General features: G+C 37.7%; 1 protein-coding gene across 6 annotated transcripts in view; it reads left to right on the top strand.

Moving 5' to 3' along the window:
• The window catches only part of LAMA2 (laminin subunit alpha 2), a 641,423-nt gene that overhangs the window by 583,013 nt on the left and 39,656 nt on the right, over nucleotides 1-18,754 (top strand). For 3 of the 6 annotated variants that reach the window (XM_082731189.1, XM_082731187.1, XM_082731191.1), the window contains 5 exons: nucleotides 7,178-7,316; nucleotides 9,433-9,444; nucleotides 12,269-12,389; nucleotides 15,006-15,182; nucleotides 18,600-18,748. In XM_082731189.1, coding sequence (XP_082587315.1) covers nucleotides 7,178-7,316; nucleotides 9,433-9,444; nucleotides 12,269-12,389; nucleotides 15,006-15,182; nucleotides 18,600-18,748 — 598 coding nt within the window. The remainder of the gene's footprint in view (nucleotides 1-7,177; nucleotides 7,317-9,432; nucleotides 9,445-12,268; nucleotides 12,390-15,005; nucleotides 15,183-18,599; nucleotides 18,749-18,754) is intronic. The other 3 variants (XM_082731188.1, XM_082731190.1, XM_082731192.1) reach the window with 1 other exon arrangement.

The raw sequence follows: 18,754 nt of genomic DNA, 5'->3' as shown, positions 1-18,754 counted from the left end.
TTCTATAGGAATAGTGCGCTGTGAACCTTAATCATGCTATCCAACACTCTGTGTACCTAATCATGAGGAGGACCTTGTCTGTAATTTAGGTACTCACGAATTCTGCGAAAAATGGATTCCGTCATTTCTTTAGCTTAGATTATAGGTGACTTGGGTTACACATGACTGATTGAAGAGCAGAATGGTTCTCTGTCATTTTCTTTAGAAACTGAGAGCTTAATTTGAAAGCATAAAACTGTCCTACAACTTGTAAAATTATATCCTGTACTAGTTTGAAAAGGTTGTGTGCTTTGCTTTCCATCTTGTTTTACCGAGATGTCGCCTTTAGAATGGCCCACTCATCGAATTTGTAGGGGTGGTAACGCAGCAACTAGGTCTTTGCTTTTTTAAAAAATGCCAAACTTTTTTATGTGTGCAAGTAAGGAATTGGATAAAAATAATGTAACATTTTTACAGTCCAGGAACTCATTAAAATATACTCACAAACATTACTTCATTTGCTGATATAAGCAGGTATTTTGTTCTGGTGTTAGAGAAAAGGAAACATAGGCTCTAACTTACATGAGGTCAAAAACGTATGTGTGTCAGCTCTCATAACCAAGGCAGAAATCCAAATCTGTTAGGTCTTAGTGTGCTGCTACTGTTATTTCAGTATAATTCCCCTAATTCTGTACACTATACCATTACCAGTATCTGCAAATGAAATTTGATCCTTCTGTTTATAAAATTAAACCCAGTTAGTTTTGACCAGACCAGTGTGACATCTCATGAGAATTTCAGTTTAACATTGCACCACCGGTCCCTTTCTGTATTTAACAATTAGCCAGTAAACACCCACCTACTATTGCACCACACCTGAGTGAGGTCTGTGACAAGTCATTCCCTTCAAGGAACGTGTCATCTACTGGGGAGATAGATAAGTACATAACTCAGTGGTGAGAGGATAGAAAGCAAATGGCCATGTCAGAATGGGTACAGTAGGCTAGGAATCTCAGGACTCAGATGTTAAAGTCACACCCAGAGTTCAGCTCCCTGAGGAAAGGCCCTGAGGCACAAGCAAGAGTTGAGGGCTTCACTGGATGGACAGCACGTTTGAAGGGGCTGAAAGTTGTGTGAAAGCCAGGAGGCCTCAGAGAACATCATCCGTCATTTTCCAATTGATCTTCCTTGGAATGTGGAGGCTTGGAGAAACTCTTCCCACTTTAACAAAAACCAGTTAGCGCTTATAAAAGCTGAGTACTGCCTTATACATTGTTGCCACATAAGGGAGACACAGGCAGGTTTGCCTGGGAGATGCTCTGCAGAATAGTTAAGAAGAACGTTTAACTCCATTTGACCAAACATTTCCCAAACTTAACAGTCTCCAAAATCTCTCTCTTCCTGCAAGACCAGCATTCTGCTGAACACACTTTGGGAAATGCTTTAATTCATGCTGAGGTGTGAGAATTTCTCATCCTTTTCTGGGTCCTTCTAGCCTGATTCAGAATCAAATTGACATGAGATAGATGAACAGAACAAAATCAAATTTAATTTTGTGCAGGCAGGGAATACACACACACACACACACACACACACGGAAATTCAAAAGACAGTCATACAAAATGAGGTATATAGGTCATTCTGAGCTAAGAAGAGGGTAGTGGTCTGGGACTTCAAAGGGAAGAATGCAATTTGTAGGAAGATAAAAACAACAAAAGAGGATAAATGTTTGGTAAATAAATGTTTGTTGAGCCATTCAATGGACAAAGGGGCTTTGGTCAAACAGGCCTTGCTAAGTTTTTCCCAGTCTACCATTGTTCACAATATACTGTAGTTATCTGTTATCTATGGTGATAGTGCTCTTCCTAGGGGAGGTCCTCTACCTAAATTCTTTTTAGGCATTGGCTGGGAAGGTAAAAGGGCTCTTCCCCAATACTGGGGTTTTTTTGTTTGTTTGTTTTATAACTTTTTAATTTTTTTATTAACATATAACATATTATTAGCCCCAGGGGTACAGATCTGTGAATCGCCAGGTTTACACTCTTCACATCACTCACCATAGCACATACCCTCCACAGTGTCCATAACCCAACTATCCTCTCCCAACCTCCCGACCCCTGGCAACCCTCAGTTTGTTTCGTGAGATTAAGAGTCTCTTATGGTTTGTCTCCCTCCCGATCCCATCTTGTTTCATTTATTCCTTTCTACCCCCCAACCCCCCCAACATTGCCTCTCAATTTCCTTATATCAGGGAGATCATATGATAATTGTCTTTCTCTGATTGACTTATTTCACTCAGCATAATACCCTCTAGTTCATCCACGTATTCACAAATGGCAAGATTTCATTTCTTTTGATGGCTGCATAGTATTCCATTGTGTATGTGTGTGTGTGTGTGTGTGTATGTGTATAAAACACCTTCTTTATATATTCATCTGTTGGTGGTGGACATCTAGGTTCTTTCCATACCCAATACTGGATTTTGATGGCTTTTTTTTTCCTTACAAGTTTTTATTTAAATTCCAGCTATTTAACATACAGTTATTTATATTTATTAGTTTCAGGTGTAGAACTTAGTAATTCATCACTTACATCAATACCCCGGGGCTCATCACAGCAAGTGCCCTCCTTAATACCCATCATTTATTTAACCCATCCCTCCACCACATCCCCTCTAGTAACCATCAGATTGTTCTGTATAGTTAAGAGTTTATTTCTTGGTTTGTGTCTTTCCCCCTCCCTGCCATGTTCATTCCTTTCTTGAATTCTACATGTGAGTGAAATCATATGGTATTTGTCTTTCTCTGACAGACTCATTTAGCTTAAGCATAATCCTCACTAGCTCCATCCATGTCATCGCAAATGGTTTTGACTGATTTTTAACTCAAACTAATCTTCATGTCAGAGTGGTCCATCTTGGTGTAGCCTGCCCCTGGCCTCTATAGTTACTACAAGTAAATCCATAGCCTAACAGGATGAATGTTGTCAAAAGAATTATTGGATGAGACTAAAGATAATAGAGGCCAGTTCATAAGGGGTCTTGTGAACTTAACTAATAAGTTTCAACTTTATCCTGAAGCCTGTGGGGAACTACTAACAGTTTTAATCAAGGATGTGACAAGATCAGATTGGTAGTTTAGTAAAGTTTCCTCAGAAAACCTTGGAGGGTAGATTTATGATAATTTCAAGGGTTACTGCAGTCTGTAGTAAACCAAGTGAAGAGTGAGGAGAAGGAAACCATGAGAATGGAGAATAAAGAGTAGAATGGAAAGACATTAAGCATTTTACAATCAAAGAGCTTTGTGATATATTCAGTGTGGAGGACAAATGTTTTAAATGGGGATGTCAAAAATAATTCCTTCCTTTCCTTAAATAACAAAAATATTTTAGTGTAATCACATGGTATTGAAAATAAAAAAGAACAGAATATGTATTCTGGAAAAGATGCTGAGTTCTATTTTGGACATATTGTAGTAAAGCACCCTTAATATCTTTAGCAGCATAGGCAAGCTGTGTAATTGGCAGGCGATCAGTTGTGTATACCTGAGGTTTAGCAGAGCTGTAGGAGAGATGGACAGTTCAGAATCATTGTCATGCCATTAGTAGTTCGAGCTGAATAGAGATGAGAAGAACCAAGCAGTCATTTCTAGAGCGAGGTGATCCAAAGCCCTGCAGCAAACAGCAGTATTGAAGGGGTATAGTAAAGGTAGATCCCACAAAGGAGGCTGTAAAGAAATAATCAGAAAAAGGAGAAATGAGGAAGCTAAATTTTCAGAAGATCAAACCAAAGGCAGATTGACCAGTTAGGTTCAAGAATAGTCCAAGCAGGAGATGAATGATGGCTTGAAATAAGAGTTATAATGGGCTTTGACACTAGGGAAATGCCAAAATAAATCCACAAGGTGATATCACCATACAGTTACTAAAATGCCAACAGTTAAAAAGACTGAACATACCCAGCGCTGGCAAGTATATGGAGCAAATGGAATTCTTACACTATGCTAATGAGGATGGAAAATGTATAGCCACACTGGAAAATAGGTTAGCAGTTTCTTAATAGGTTAAATATATGTATGAACCAGCCATTCCACTTGTAAGCATTCACCCAAGACACATGAATCATATATCGATACAAAGATTTGTACCAGGATGTCCACAGCGTCTTTATTCATGACATTCAAAAAAACAACGAAGTAACTAAAACATGAATTAACAGGTTAGTAGATAGATTGTATGTTGTCACAATGAAATATTATTTAGCAACAAAAATTAATGAGCTCTTAATATGCACACAACATGGATGACTAGCAAAAAAAATCTTAGCCAAAGAAGGCAGACGTAAAGGAATACCTTTATGTCAAGTATATAGAAAACATAAATGAACCAAGATTCACAGAAAGCAGATAGAGGCTACAGAGGATGAGGTTATGTAGGGAGGCACAGGAAGGAGGGATGGCAAGACATTAGAAGACTTTTGGGATGATGCATAGGTTTAGTATTTTGACTATGGTGCTGGTCTCATGGATGTATACATATCTAAAAATTCATTAAATTATATACCTTAAACATAAGCAACTTACAGTATGTCAATCACAGTTTGGTAAAACCTTTTAAAAATAAGGTAGATATCAGTGTTAGTTAGGAGATGAAATTAGATGAGATGAAATTTAATCCACTGATTAAATGTGGAATGGTGAGGGGACAGGCAGGATGAGTCTCTAATGTAGGAGTCTGGGTGGGTGTCATATTGTCACCAAATAAATCATATGGATTCAGGAGTAGAAAGATAATCATTTTGACTTAGAATGAATATGTTTAGTTTGAAGTACTGAGAAGGTATACAGATGATGCTTTCTCATCTGTAGAATGTGGGTTTCTAAGCAAAAGTCAGGTCCTGGCATATATATTTCTGAATTGACAACATAGAGTAAGTAGATATAAACTGGCAGTTACCTGGATGGCTAAAACCCAGCAAGTGGCCAAATGAAGACACATTACGGAATAGAACACTTCAGAAGTGTTCAAGGACATTAGTCACAGAGAAGGAAATTGAGAATGAGGCAGGAAAGGTACAAGATATGGAAGCCAAAAGAGGACATTTCCTGAAGGAAGGAATTGTGAACAATATCAAATACTGCATAGACAGGGATGAAGATAAAGACCAAAAGACCCCACTGGGTTTGGATGTGGAGAGGTCCCTGCAGATTTGAGCAAGATTAGTTGCTTGGAGCAATAGGATAGGAATTCAAATAAGCCTCCAGCCATGCGACCCTTCCTCCTTTTTAGTGCCCAGGTTAGTTGTTTTATATGAGTTCTTCTTAGGGGCGTTATAGAAGCACTGTCCCTGGAAATTCAGAAACATTCCATCGGGGGCATTGGGCATCTTCCCAGACAGTCAGTCAGTAGATCGATGGCCACCACGTGGGGTGCGCCGTATCCCTCAAGTGCACCAATATGGACACAAGATGGAGAACGATCATTCGATTTTCACTGAGCTGAGAGAATAAAAAGGAATTACCAAAGTCACAATTCACTTACAACAACTCAGCATTGATTACAAAATACTTGCTAAGACCCTACTCTGTGTCTAGTATTTAATAAAACCCTTATTTCCCTGCTTACCCATAAATGATGTCTGAGCTCATCAACTCTGAAATGTGAACAGCTATTCTGTAAGGGGAAGAAATAGGGCAGGAAATAAGAGCAACTGTTAGCATTTCACAGCAGAACCCACTTCGTTGCTCTCGAAGGAGAGAATCAAGTCCTTCCTTTAACTCAGTAAAAATATGCCATCCTGTGTCTCTCTGCTGGAGCTAACACTTGGGCCAGTGAGTTTCAATTCAAGGTATTTCTGCTCTTTAATCAGTTTTTCTTAGAATGGTTTCTAAAAATGCATATATTCACTCAGGGATAAGGGAGAGAACTACCTCCAGTCACTGGCTTGCCTGTGATAGCAGAATCTCATTTTCACAGACACCATTAAAATATGCACCAGATCTGTAGAAAGAGGCTATTTTCATGTTCCACTCAACAGCTCCATATGAAAACTTCTTTGCTAATCTGGATAAAAAGGAGTATGTTGAAAAAGTCTTAAAAATGGTTTTATAATTTTTTTTTTATTTTAGCCACTGGTCTGATCAAAAACATATGTGCATATAAAATTAATTAATATATGTATTAAAGTAATTAAATTTTTAAATCTTGACTTGCTGAGTATTTTTTAATTGGACAATTATTTAACAACTTTTTTTTGTTGTTTGTTTTTACAAAGCTCTACTTTGAGGATTTGAGGTATTCATTGGTTTGGTATTTTATTTTGATCATTTATTAATAAGATAATTATGTTTGATTTTATTGAAGATACTTTCTGCAGATTACAGTGGAATTTTAGAGTTTGATATTTTTCTTTGTCTTTCAAAGAACACTATTCTAAAAGATGATGTGTTAATTAAGGGGAAAAATAATGCTCCATGGTCAAATAAATTTGGGAAATACTTATTGCTCTATATCCTCCTGTTGGAGCATTACATTGAATATTGGTATGTTGAAAGATCTGGGTAGTCTTAAAATTAAAATACATATTTAATTTTGCCTCACCCAATGTTTGTCATATTTATTTGAACCAGTAACATCCAGGAATCTAGTGTTCCAAAGAATAAACATTTAGAAATACCCTCATAATCCACTGGTTCAAATAGCCATTTTCAGACCCTTGCTAATTCAGATCCAATACCAGGCAAAGATTTAGAGACCAAATCTGTCATGTTAATGAACTGATGCCTCAATATTCATCGAGGGTCCAAAATATATAAAGCAGTTAAGGGCTGGGCCTAAGCAAATATTATGCTGAGAAAGCACATAGTTCAGAAAGAGCCTAGCCTGACTCTTAAAAATGAAGGGGAAAAAAATCAATGAGATAAGGGCTTCCTTTCTGCTTTCTGAACAAAACAGTTTAAACAAGGAAATGCCTCTCTTCTTTCCTTTGCCTGACTGTTATTTTTATGCCCTTTTTGTGGCTAGTTTAATAATTTATTTTATCAATGTCATTGTTTCTGCAGCTATTAAACAGATGTGTATAGTACAGATGCTTGAAAACATCCATGTCAATTTGAGAATGAAAATAAATTTATCTTGAAGTAACAGTGATTATACAGATGTGGTTGGTCTTTCTCAAGTAAGCATTTTCTTTCTTTTACAGCCAACATATCAATTGTAGATATAGATTCTAACCAGGAGGAGAACATAGCAACTTCATCTTCTGGAAACAACTTTGGTCTTGACTTGAAAGCAGATGACAAAATATATTTTGGTGGTCTGCCAACACTGAGAAACTTGAGGTAATTTAGTGTATATTTAGAGCTCAGGATTAAGTTTTAATTAAATGGCCACTCTGCTCACCAGAGTTCTGAAGTTTAATTACAGCAGGAATGTCACATAACCTTTAGTTGCAGAAAGGCTTAATTAAAAAAAAATCATGTTACATGTTAGAACAACACCAGGATTTAGAATCCCAAGGATTAATTTGATATCTTTGTTGAAGAGATGGATGGAAATCACTGTTTCCCTCATAGTCACCTGATGAAAAGAATTATAAAAGTAATTAAAGGTGGAAACTAGAGTTGAATGTGCATCTTGTAATTGTCATTCTCTTTGCACAGTCGCTGGAGGTAATGGCACACTGACACTACTTAGTGTTCTAAAAATCAGTCAGTGTTCCAGGATACTGTGAGTATAACCTATTTTATTGCTAAGCATTAGCATGCTAATGGTATGTTGGAGCTTTCCCATATGCCTAATGCTAAGGCTATATTAGGTATTCTCACACCCATGCCAACATTTTTTTTTTAATTTCACATATGTTTTATAGATAGCAGGATGGGGAGATAAAATTAACTCATAGTTTAATTCAAAAAATAAATGTAAGTAACTAAAAAATCTCAGAAAATGTTTCATCTGGTATTTGTATTAATTTACAGCTTGTTGTAAAACATCTCATAAGAAATAAAAGTTATAAAGCACTTGATGCTCAATAAATGTTAATTGAATTTAACTAGAATGGAATGAATTGATTTGAGTAAGAATTTGCTGCAAATACAAACTACCATGTTTTAAGTTTTTGTTTAGTTTAGTTAGTTTGCTTTTAGTGGTTATAAAAGTCCTATCTTAGTGTTTCTACTCTAAAAAGACACACCACAATTGGAGGGAATGTCATAATAATTGAGAAGTATGGTAGTCAGTTTTCCTATTTTCCAAATGAGTGGAGGAATTTTAACCTCATTTTATGACAGCTAGCATACTTGGTGGTTCTCCTATTTTCCAAATGAGCAGAGGAATTTTAACCTCATTTTATGACAGCTAGCATACAAACAGTTTTACTCTTCTCCCTGTCCCTAAACCCATAGACCAGGCAACTAATTACCAGTCTTTCCAGGTTTACATTAATAAGCTTCATGAGGTAGATAAACTGATTCTACATTCATCCACACTATAACGTACTAGGAATGTAAACTTAGAGTGTCTGGTTGGAAAAATCATTGCAGAGCAAATATATTTGAATAGTGACATAGTGATTGCTCAAAAATCTATGTATTCAGTCAACAAGTGTTTGTTGAACATTTATTCTGTGCCCATCGGAGGGATCCAACAGTTCCTTAAGTCTAAGATCTATTTTGCAAGATCATTAAGTAAATTCCCTATAAGTGAATTAAATATAGCCAAAATAAAGCAATCAAGGTATTGCTTTATGTATTCTAGTGATGACTTGGTTTTAATTACCATAAGGTGAGATTTAGGAATTATCTATAAAGGTATGTATGTTGACTACGTGGAGGTGGGTTTATGTATTGGTTTTCAGACTACTTAGTTAATGAGTCTGTCACTAAGATGTTTTTACTTGCACAGTTCAGCATTTTATAATATTTCTATGGCATGGCACATTATTCCAATAGAGTCTTTACACATGTATCTGTGATTAAGCAAAGAGCCATGCATTCATAGTTTGCTGTTATTTTGCCCACAAACAGGATCTTAATATGGTGAAGTTCAAAAGATGAGGTAAACAGAAATTGTTTTTACATCTATTACGTTTAAGCTCCTTGAGAGGCAATGCTCGTCAGCTACTCAAGAATACTACGGCATAGCAATGTGTGCATTTTCTCATTCATAAACTAGATTAAAATTAGTGTTTTTCAAAACGAAAATTAAAATTAGTGTTTTTCAAAATGAAAAATTTCCCAAGAGAATAGTATGGATAATGGTCATTGGATTCTCATTTCACTATGATCAAGGGCCTATGTCTATCTTCTGATTTTGTTACATTCCCTTTTAATTCTCCCCTGTGAGATATTTTTTTTTTAGACTTATGATTAAAATTTATTGTTTTACTAAACAAAAATGCAATTATGATTAAATTGTGTTTTGTTTTGTTTTGTTTTTCTCTCCCCTTTGACCTAGTATGAAAGCAAGGTAAAATTTAAATTATGCATGCCTTCCTCAAGTGCATGGGTTGGGTAAATGTGGCTTCTTAGATAAAAGCAGTGGAGAAGAAGAGCAACACCTGTGCAGCTTCATTCCTAGTACATTTCATGAGCAAGTAATGCATTCTGAGAGTCCTCATGCTGTCCTTTACTTACAAAGATGCTGCTGCTCACCCACCACCAACTGAGCTGCAATTACACTTGTTTCACCTGCCACAGCCACGAGGACAGATTTCGCTCTGCTTTTCTCAGTGGCCTGCGCACAGCGCCCCCCTGGCGCGGATACGCAGCAGCACACACGCAAAGGGCAGCTGGTCAGGTTTAGGGGCACAGCGTAGTTCCGTGGAACAGAACAAAGTATCCTGATGGGTTGAATCCTGGACCCCGATCTCTGTAGCCCCATGCTTTCTGCTGAACTACCAGCCTGTGCTCCCAAGTGCTCACCACTGCCTTGCTGCTTTTTGCCAGCCTGCAAATACGCACAAGTTTACAGGGTCCTTGCATCACTTTGCAAAGCTGCTTATCTATCGTTGTGTTTATTTAGAATGAGCTATGAAGTCAGATAAAAAGGAACCTCTGGAACTATTGTGCCTAAAACAAGTGTTTGCCTTAATGGTGAAGAGATTTGTGGACAGGCTCCCCAGCTTCCAGCATTGTAATTTCTGTTTGCAGCAAAGCATTAGCATGAAAGTTATGAACAGCAGGCCTCTGTAAGCGGCTGATCAAACCCCAGAGATGTGCAGGGATGACACTCTGGCTAGAGCCTGGTGCTTTGGTATTTCAGAGCCTAACTATGTCATCCTTCTGGAAAGGAGCTAATACAGCTGAACTTATCCAAGAAACTTTTCAAGCAAAGGCCAGACTTCTAATACCAGAACATAGAATATTCAGAAATGAAAGTATATACAAAAAAATAATCCAAGTTGTTCTATCACCTCGTAGCAATGAGCCCAGTCCTGCTGTTTGCTAAGATGGCTCCAAGGCAAAGACTGGCTTTCAGTGGAAGAATATAAATGTATATATAAATATAAAAGAATATAAAACTCTGGAGTGACGCTGTGTCACTTTGTAGGCAAACAGAGGAAACAGGCCTGTGGTTACCATTAGGAGGCTGATCTCCATATGTGATTGCCTATCCCCCGTGCTTTTCCTAGCATCGAGCCGCTAAATCATCATGTTTTGAAACAGTTCCTTGTATGTCCATGCAACAGTGGAGTACAGAACTTTGAGAAGTGATTTACTTTATTGATAAGACCTCTGGAAAAAATGGTAATAAATCGCTCATCCTCTAGAGGAGAATGAACACTTAGAATGAAATTCACCCAATCCTTTCACTTTATAAATAAGATTCTAAGCAAGATCCTCACTCACCCTCCAGCTGGGTATCTTCTTCATAACAACCAACTGACTGAGCAGAAGGAGAAGACCTTGGGAATAAAGGGAAATGATCCAAGAAAATGAAGCAGTTCCAGAGACAGAAAAAAGAAGCAGAACAGATACCTGGCTTGACATAAATCACCTGCTACACTTGCCAGGGTTTGAGTTCCTTTCTCACCTGTTTTTCCTCTTGCCCTGTGTTCTATATTGAGGCAAAAAAAGGGAATCCTGTCATCATGGGATCATGAGGAGAAAATTAATCATTATCCAAATAATTATCTTGATGTTGGTTGGACGAGTTTTATAGATGCTTATTAACAGAAAAAAAAAGTATTATTTTTTAACCCAATAGACCTGTACTATTATTCAATAGGGTAGCCATCAGCCACAGTGTTCAGTTTCAATTAAATACAATTAAATAACAGTGTTCAGCTTCTCATTGGCATAAGCTTCATTTCAAGTGCCAATAACCACATGTGACTAGTAACTACTAATTTGGAGAATGCAGAAGGGAATATTTCCATCTCCACAGAAAGTTCTCTTGGACAGGACTACTCTCAACTAGCCAAAGAACTATCATCACTGACATTATGCTAGCTACTGTTTATTGAGCACTTACTGGGTGCTAGTGTGTTTGCCTTTTCCTAAGAACTAAAGAATAAAAAGTAAACAATCAAATGTGATTTGGGTATTAAAGCCATTTTCAATCTTATTGGGAAAAATATATGTTCTGTACCTTTGGTCGCTTCATTTTGTTATTGCACCTCTATAAAATAAGGACTCTGGGGTCAGTCTGTAAATCCAGCGTTGAAGTATTTTTCTGGATGGTGTAATCCAAAAGGATGTTTCCTAGGCTTTGTTTTAGTTAAAAGCTTTAAAGAGAAACACAATATTATCTTAATCTGCAGCTGCCCCTTGTCCCCCTAAAAAAGTCTGAATGACAAAAATACTTTCTTAAAATAAATGAGTCCAGATTTTTTCCCTAAATTTTGAGCAAGGTTTTGTTTTGTTTTGTTTTTAACTTTTTTTGGTATGTAGTTTTATTATGCTGCCTATACAATTGTCTACTCCTTGGTACCAAAAAAACCCACAAAAAACAAAAAACAAAAACCCTTTCATTACGCATATGAAACATTTAAGAAATCCGTTAATTCCTGTACCTTGAATTTAAATTCTGTGCTGAGAATTTAAAAAGAGAGCAGGAAGAACTATATAAAGATTCTTTCTGCAGGATGGGGGTAACATGCACTTAATCTAACCAGTACATAATAGAAGCCGAGTTTGCTGGGTACATGTGTGCCCATGTGCATGGTTTGAGATATGTGTGTATACTGTGTGGCCGTTTGCTGTATATGGCTTTTGTCCCATAGTCACAAACACTGTACTGCCCTTTCTCTCATAATGTTGCTTTTGTTTTTCATGTAACTTTTCAACAGACCAGAAGTAAATTTGAAGAAATATTCTGGATGCCTCAAGGATATTGAAATTTCAAGAACTCCATATAATATACTCAGTAGCCCTGATTACGTTGGTGTTACCAAAGGATGTTCACTAGAGGTTAGTTTGTTTTTAATGGCTTCCTAACACTTTGTCTCTGATTTCATCTGCTTAGTTTGGGGACTCTTACAGGGAGCAGTCCCTTGTTAATATATTTTAAATTCCTACCGATCCTAGTCCTAGCTATGCTTAAATAACAAAGCAAGATTGAAGCACTTCTATAAATTACCAAAATCGCATAAATGTAGGAAATGGTGTGATAAAGGCCCAATATTGTGAACCAATTTCCCACATGTGTAATACTCCATAGCATGCATTTTTAATTTAATCTCTCTTCTGGTTCTCTCTTCATTTCCAATATTTTCCTTTTTCCTCATTTCTGTTATCTCTTTTAGATTGATTTTATCTTTGTGGCTTACATGTAACTTTATTAGCGGCCTCCAATTTTTTTTTTTAAAGATTTTATTTATTTATTTGACAGAGAGAGAAATCACAAGTAGGGGGAGAGTCAGGCAGAGAGAGAGAGAAGCAGGCTCCCGCTGAGCAAAGAGCCCGATGCGGGGCTCGATCCCAGGACACTGAGATCATGACCTGAGCCGAAGGCAGCGGCTTAATCCACTGAGCCACCCAGGCGCCCCGGCCTCCAATTTTTTTTCCAGTTTTTCCACATTCCACATCCGCGTTACACAAATAACAAGTAGCCATTTACACCATAAACATTAGTGCATAACATCTTGTCTAGTTTGAAAGTTTGAAAGTCAAACCTCCTTTTCTTTGAAAATGGTATGGATTAGGAACCATCTACAAAGAACATCTTTGACAGGACCGCAAAGTTCCCTGCTGTCAGGTATCTTCAGTAACTTTTCTTTGTTGCTGAAGCAGCTCCTGAGTTCCATTTAATTCCTCTGCCCTGACTCTTCACTGGGAGCTGACTCACAAGAGAGAGAAACACACGTCCAGCTCCACTCTCTTAAAATGTCCATAAGTAAGAGCCAACAGTCGTCAGGAAATACTAGGAAGAAGTTTATGGGCATCCTAAAAGTTTGGGGTTTTTTTAATATTAAATATATCATGTTTATACATTTTAGATTACCCTGATATGACAGAACTATCCATTTTAGTGTTTTCGCCAACTGGAATCACTGTAAGGCATGGCTGTAGAATGCAGGGAAATGAAGGGAGAATGAGGAGATAGAAAAAGTGAATCCATCCCTGAGACATCAGGGGTAAAGACTGAAACTGAACATTCAGGGTCTTCATAGTTAGAATCTTCAATTTAGAATCAGCCATAGAGATCCGCTGTGAGAGGCTTGGGGATAAGAAATAGGGAAATACAGAACTGAAACTAAGGATCCACACCGGCTTCTTTAAGAAAGTTTTACCGAGACTTTTAATCTTCTGAAGCCTAACTTTTATCCATGTCCAAAAGATATATGCATGAGGATGGAAAACTGTCCAGAAAATGAATAGCCTGTATGTGTGAAAATGATAATTCTGTAAAGGCACTTTTCAGTCACCAGGAATTATTTTACAACTGAAATATGAGGCAGAAATGATGTGGATAAATATTGAAAAGTCTGCACAGTAGTTTTATCTGAACTATCCAAAAGTCTATGATTTGAAAATTGGAAAAGAAAATAGATGATACATTTTACAGCACTTATATCATTTAACGGGGCCTGGAAGACTGTGGGGGGGGGGGGGAATGTCCTCTGTGAGAGGATGCCTTGCTTTTTACTCAAGCAAAATCCAGGACTTTTAAAGTGAGCATTTGAAGCCCTCAAAATGCCCGGCAACATGGGCTTGCTTAACTGAATCCTAGCGCATCCCTGCAATGGAATGTCCTCCTGCCATTAAATGTGATGAGATGATCTGTTTTCTGAGAGAGATAGCTACTACATATGCAGTGAAAGAAAGAATTTACCAAAGAATGTGCCTGTCAGGATTCTGTTTAAATATGGAGGGGAGGAGAGAGTAAGAGGGCAAGGTTATGAAAAATAAATGAATGAATGCCTGCGTAATGAACAGATGAATGAATGAATGAATGAATGAATGATAAAAGCTATATGCTTCTACACAGCTTCAAGATGGGGTGAGTTTTGCTTTCTCTCCATAAACAATTAGTTGATAGATGGTATCCAAGGAATTATGAGAGTGTTTTCCACAGAGATTTAGAAAGATAGATTTAGACCAAAAGAAAATGTTGTCTGTCAGTGACAGTCGTTTGTATTTTAAATCAAAAGTGCTCAAATAAAAGCAGAGATCAGGGGCACCTGGGTGGCTCAGTGGGTTGAGCATCCAGGTCATGATCTCAGGGTTCTGGAATGGAGCCCCGCATTGGGCTCTGTGCTCAGTGGGAAGCCTGCTTGAGGATTCTCTCCCTCTCCCTCTGCCCTTCCCCTGCTTGCTTGCGCTCTCTCAAATAACTCTTAAAAAAAAAAATAAAAAAGAGGCCAGAATTTTTATTTCAACCCAATCTGCTCAGAAAGTTCAGTTACACCTGGAAGTATGTCTTCAGTTGCTCCCAAGCTCTCCATGTAACTGTGAGTTTCATGCTTTCCCAAACAATGTATTTCATGGTGACACTGAATGCCTGGAGGAGGGTAAGTGAGACAGAGAAATTAACTTAAATTGTCATTTCTGATCTTTTCTTCTGTTTTTCCCTTTTACCCACAGAATGTTTACACAGTCAGCTTTCCCAAGCCTGGTTTCGTAGAGCTGGCTCCTGTGCCCATTGACGTAGGGACAGAAATCAACCTGTCGTTCAGCACCAAGAATGAGTCTGGGATCATCCTCTTGGGAAGCGGAGGGACGCCAGTACAACCTCGGAGGAAACGAAGGCAAACTGGACAGGTACCCTCAGACCTCGCTGATGTTGCATTTTCCCTAGTACTCATATAAAACTGTTATTTTATAAGGAGTCTGGTGAGACATTTAGGTTGTATAAATTGCCTTTGTATTTTTAGATCTGCATCATTTATTTCCACTCTCGTCTTTTTTATGGCCGTTCTCTCCACGAGGATTTTCCTTATTGGTCGGCGCTAGGTGTGCGGATACTTGTATTTGCACCTATATTTCATATGGGCTCAGCATATCTATGTTTAAGGAGAGAAAGCTTAAAATAAATTCAGATTATAATACTCTTCTCTTGTCTGAGGGTCCAATTACTTATTGTATTTGTAGATATTCTGCGAAGGTCCCTTAAATTCTAATTTGAATTCCTTCTTAGGATCAATTTCTCAGTTTTGCTAGCCAACGTGATGCAGTCTATTGAAGTCTGACCCACTCCAGCCTCTCTGGACACAGAGAAAATGGACATGGGGTAGGAGAAGGCAAATAGAGCCCAACCCACGCAAGCAGAGACAGTAGCCTAGGCTCGGGTTCACGCATGACCTGAAGAGAAAGCCCACAGAGTAAGGTGTGAACTAAAATTTTCATACCCCATAGCCATTTGGTTCTGTTAAAAGCCATCTCTAAGGCATCATAACTCTTTACTGCCTTGATATTCCTCTAGCACTTTCGATCTTATGTTTTTAAGTATATGCGTTATTCCATTCAATCTTGTTTTTCTGAGTGAAAGAGTTTATAGAAATTATCTAGGCTGCCATTACCAAAGAATGGAATGCTTTACAAATATGTCCTTAAATATGCATGCATCCTTATAAACCAGGCTTTGTTTTTTTGTGATTTTATGTGTTTTAAAAATCACATTTATCCTTTAAAACCGAGTAGTCAGTAATATGGTTAACCCTTCAACAATGTGGGAATTAAGGACACCAACCCCCTCACTAGGTCAGAAATCCACATATAACTCTTGACTCCCCAGTGACTTAACCGCAAAGAGCCTCCTATTCACTGGAAGCCTTGCCCATAATATACTCACTAGAGTAACATATATTTTTTTATGTTATATCTATTATATACTGTGTGGTACACCGTACTCTAAAAGTAAGCTCGAGAAAAGAAAATGTTATTAACATCATAAAAAAGAGAAATACATTTACAATACCATGCTGTATTTATCTAAAAAAAAAATCCACATATAAGTGGGTCCACACAGTTCAAAGCCATGTTATCCAAAGTATTATATAATAAATCTTATTCTTCTCCCCCCCAAAATAAAGCCTAAACAAAATAAATTTCAAAGATGTGTAACCATGAGTAACTTGGGTTATCACAGAAATAAAGAGTATTTCATTAACAGAAAATCTAAAAACTATATAAACATCTCAATAGCTGCTAAAAAAAAAAAACTATTTGGCAAAAATTAATGCTCATTCCTGATTTAAAACAAAAAAAAAACATATAACAACATGGATGGATATTAGAAATTGAAGAGAAATGAGGGAAAAAATGTACTACACACTGTATGATGTCATTTTTACAGACTTCTAATACAAATAACACCAAACAGGCTCAGTTGCTAGAGCACATGACGCTTAATCTCAGGATTTTAAGTTTGAGCCCCACTTTGGGTGTAGAGATTACTTAAAATCTTCTAAAAAAGTAACACTAAACAACATATTGTTTACAGATATATATGTGAGTTTTCAAAAACAATTTTTAAAAAGCAAGGGAATGATAAACATAAAATCCAAGTTAGTGGTTACCACTGAGATGGTGAAGCTGGGGGATGGTTTGGGGAGGAAACTCACAGGAGATGCAATGTGTTGTTTCTTAAATTGAATGTAGTTTTACTGGTATTCATTTAATTGTACAGTTGTGAACATGGCTTCATGATTTACATGTATGTCTCTTGTATTTTGAGGAATGTATCAAATAGTCATAATAAAAATGTCCTTTAAAGTAGGGAGGGAGGAAAAAGTGTTATTTTCTCTCGTTTTTTAATACACATAATAAGCACTGAATACCCATAATATTTAAACTTCCTCTTAAATGCCTTCTCTTTAAATCCTGAAAAACAAAATTATTTTCTATTATAAATGATAAGCTAGTTATAAATAAAAGGACCAGATCAAACATTCTGAAGTAGATTTTTACTAAAGGTTATGTGTTTCCTAGGTTATTGTCAGATGGTTAAGCACCACCTACTGTCTCCAAATTTCTCCTCCTGGACACTAAGAAAATGGACTTAAATCACCAGCTTTCAGGATTGGTCTTAAAATAGACCCATTAAAACAATTAAAAAGAAAATATTAAGCACTGTAATGCAAAGTAAATTGGAAATAATACGTTAATGTTTCAACATTTTAATGATAATAAATACTCTTTTTTTTTTTTTTAAATCTCAGAGTCAGTGCTATTTTAAAAAGGAAACAGTGTTAAATAGTTCCTGTCTGTTGTAGAACCAGTATTGGTTACATTGACATATTTGCTTTTCCAAAGCTAACGTTTTGATGCCATGGGGTTATCTGTGACTGTTCTGCCAAAGAAGTTCATCATCTCGAACAATCAGTCCAGCTCAGAAAATCTTAATGGAGTGAGTAGTTTGCAGTTAGTTGCCCCTTTGGTGGACAGTGAGCGCTAGTCCAGATGCTCTGGACCTTCTGTGTTGGACACACAGCTGCTTAGATGATTCAGTAAGTCATCGATAATATTCTGATGTTGGACTGAAATGGTCTCCACCAGCTCAGGTGACCCAGGGAGGACGGAGAGATCATTGTACAGCACGTGCTCTTCCGCTCCACAAGAAAGGGAGCACGCATGTCTTCGGCTTTGGGGATGAGGACTGCATTCAGGCTCCCTGGGGTTCATAATCTGATCTCAAAACCATCCTGGTTGCTATAGTAACGGTAGCAAGAGGAAAGCAGTCATGTTTGTGGATGAAAAATTGTCTTCCTTCTCTCTAAGTGTGGGAGACAGGTTACACGTGGGTGATAGCAATCTATTCAACCAGCTCCGAGAACAAATTGGAGTCTAAACACTCAGAATGCCAGGAGATGGGGAGTCAGATCTGAGGTCTGGACGAGAGCTGTCCGCTTCCGAATAGAAGGCAGAGAGGAGGTATTGACACCCTTTGTTTCCAGTGGGTTTGGTGAGTTAGAGACCCCCGTGCAAGCACAGCCATTACCTGCAGCGTAGCAGATCTGCTTTGCAGAGACCTCTGTATCACACATCTGCTTTCCACATCCTCTAACAAGTAAAAATGGTCAATGACTCAAAAGCTATTTCCAGCTCTAAGAAAATATTGGGTCTTAAGGTCACAGGTAAGATCTCTGAGCCAAGGAACCTGCAGTTCTGTCCGGGAACCTGTAAGGCTGTCCCGGTTGAGACCCGTCCTTAACCTTCCATGACCCTTTGCTCTTGCAGGCCTATTACGCGATATTCCTGAACAAGGGCCGTCTGGAAGTGCATCTCTCCACAGGGACACGGACGATGAGGAAAATTGTCATCAAACCCGAGCCAAGTCTGTTTCACGATGGGAGAGAACATTCCGTTCATGTGGAGAGAACGAAAGGGTAACA

The sequence above is a fragment of the Mustela nivalis genome (assembly GCF_964662115.1).
Source record: "Mustela nivalis genome assembly, chromosome: 5".
NCBI classification, from domain to species: domain Eukaryota; kingdom Metazoa; phylum Chordata; class Mammalia; order Carnivora; family Mustelidae; genus Mustela; species Mustela nivalis.
This window is presented reverse-complemented; position numbering and strand designations above follow the sequence as displayed.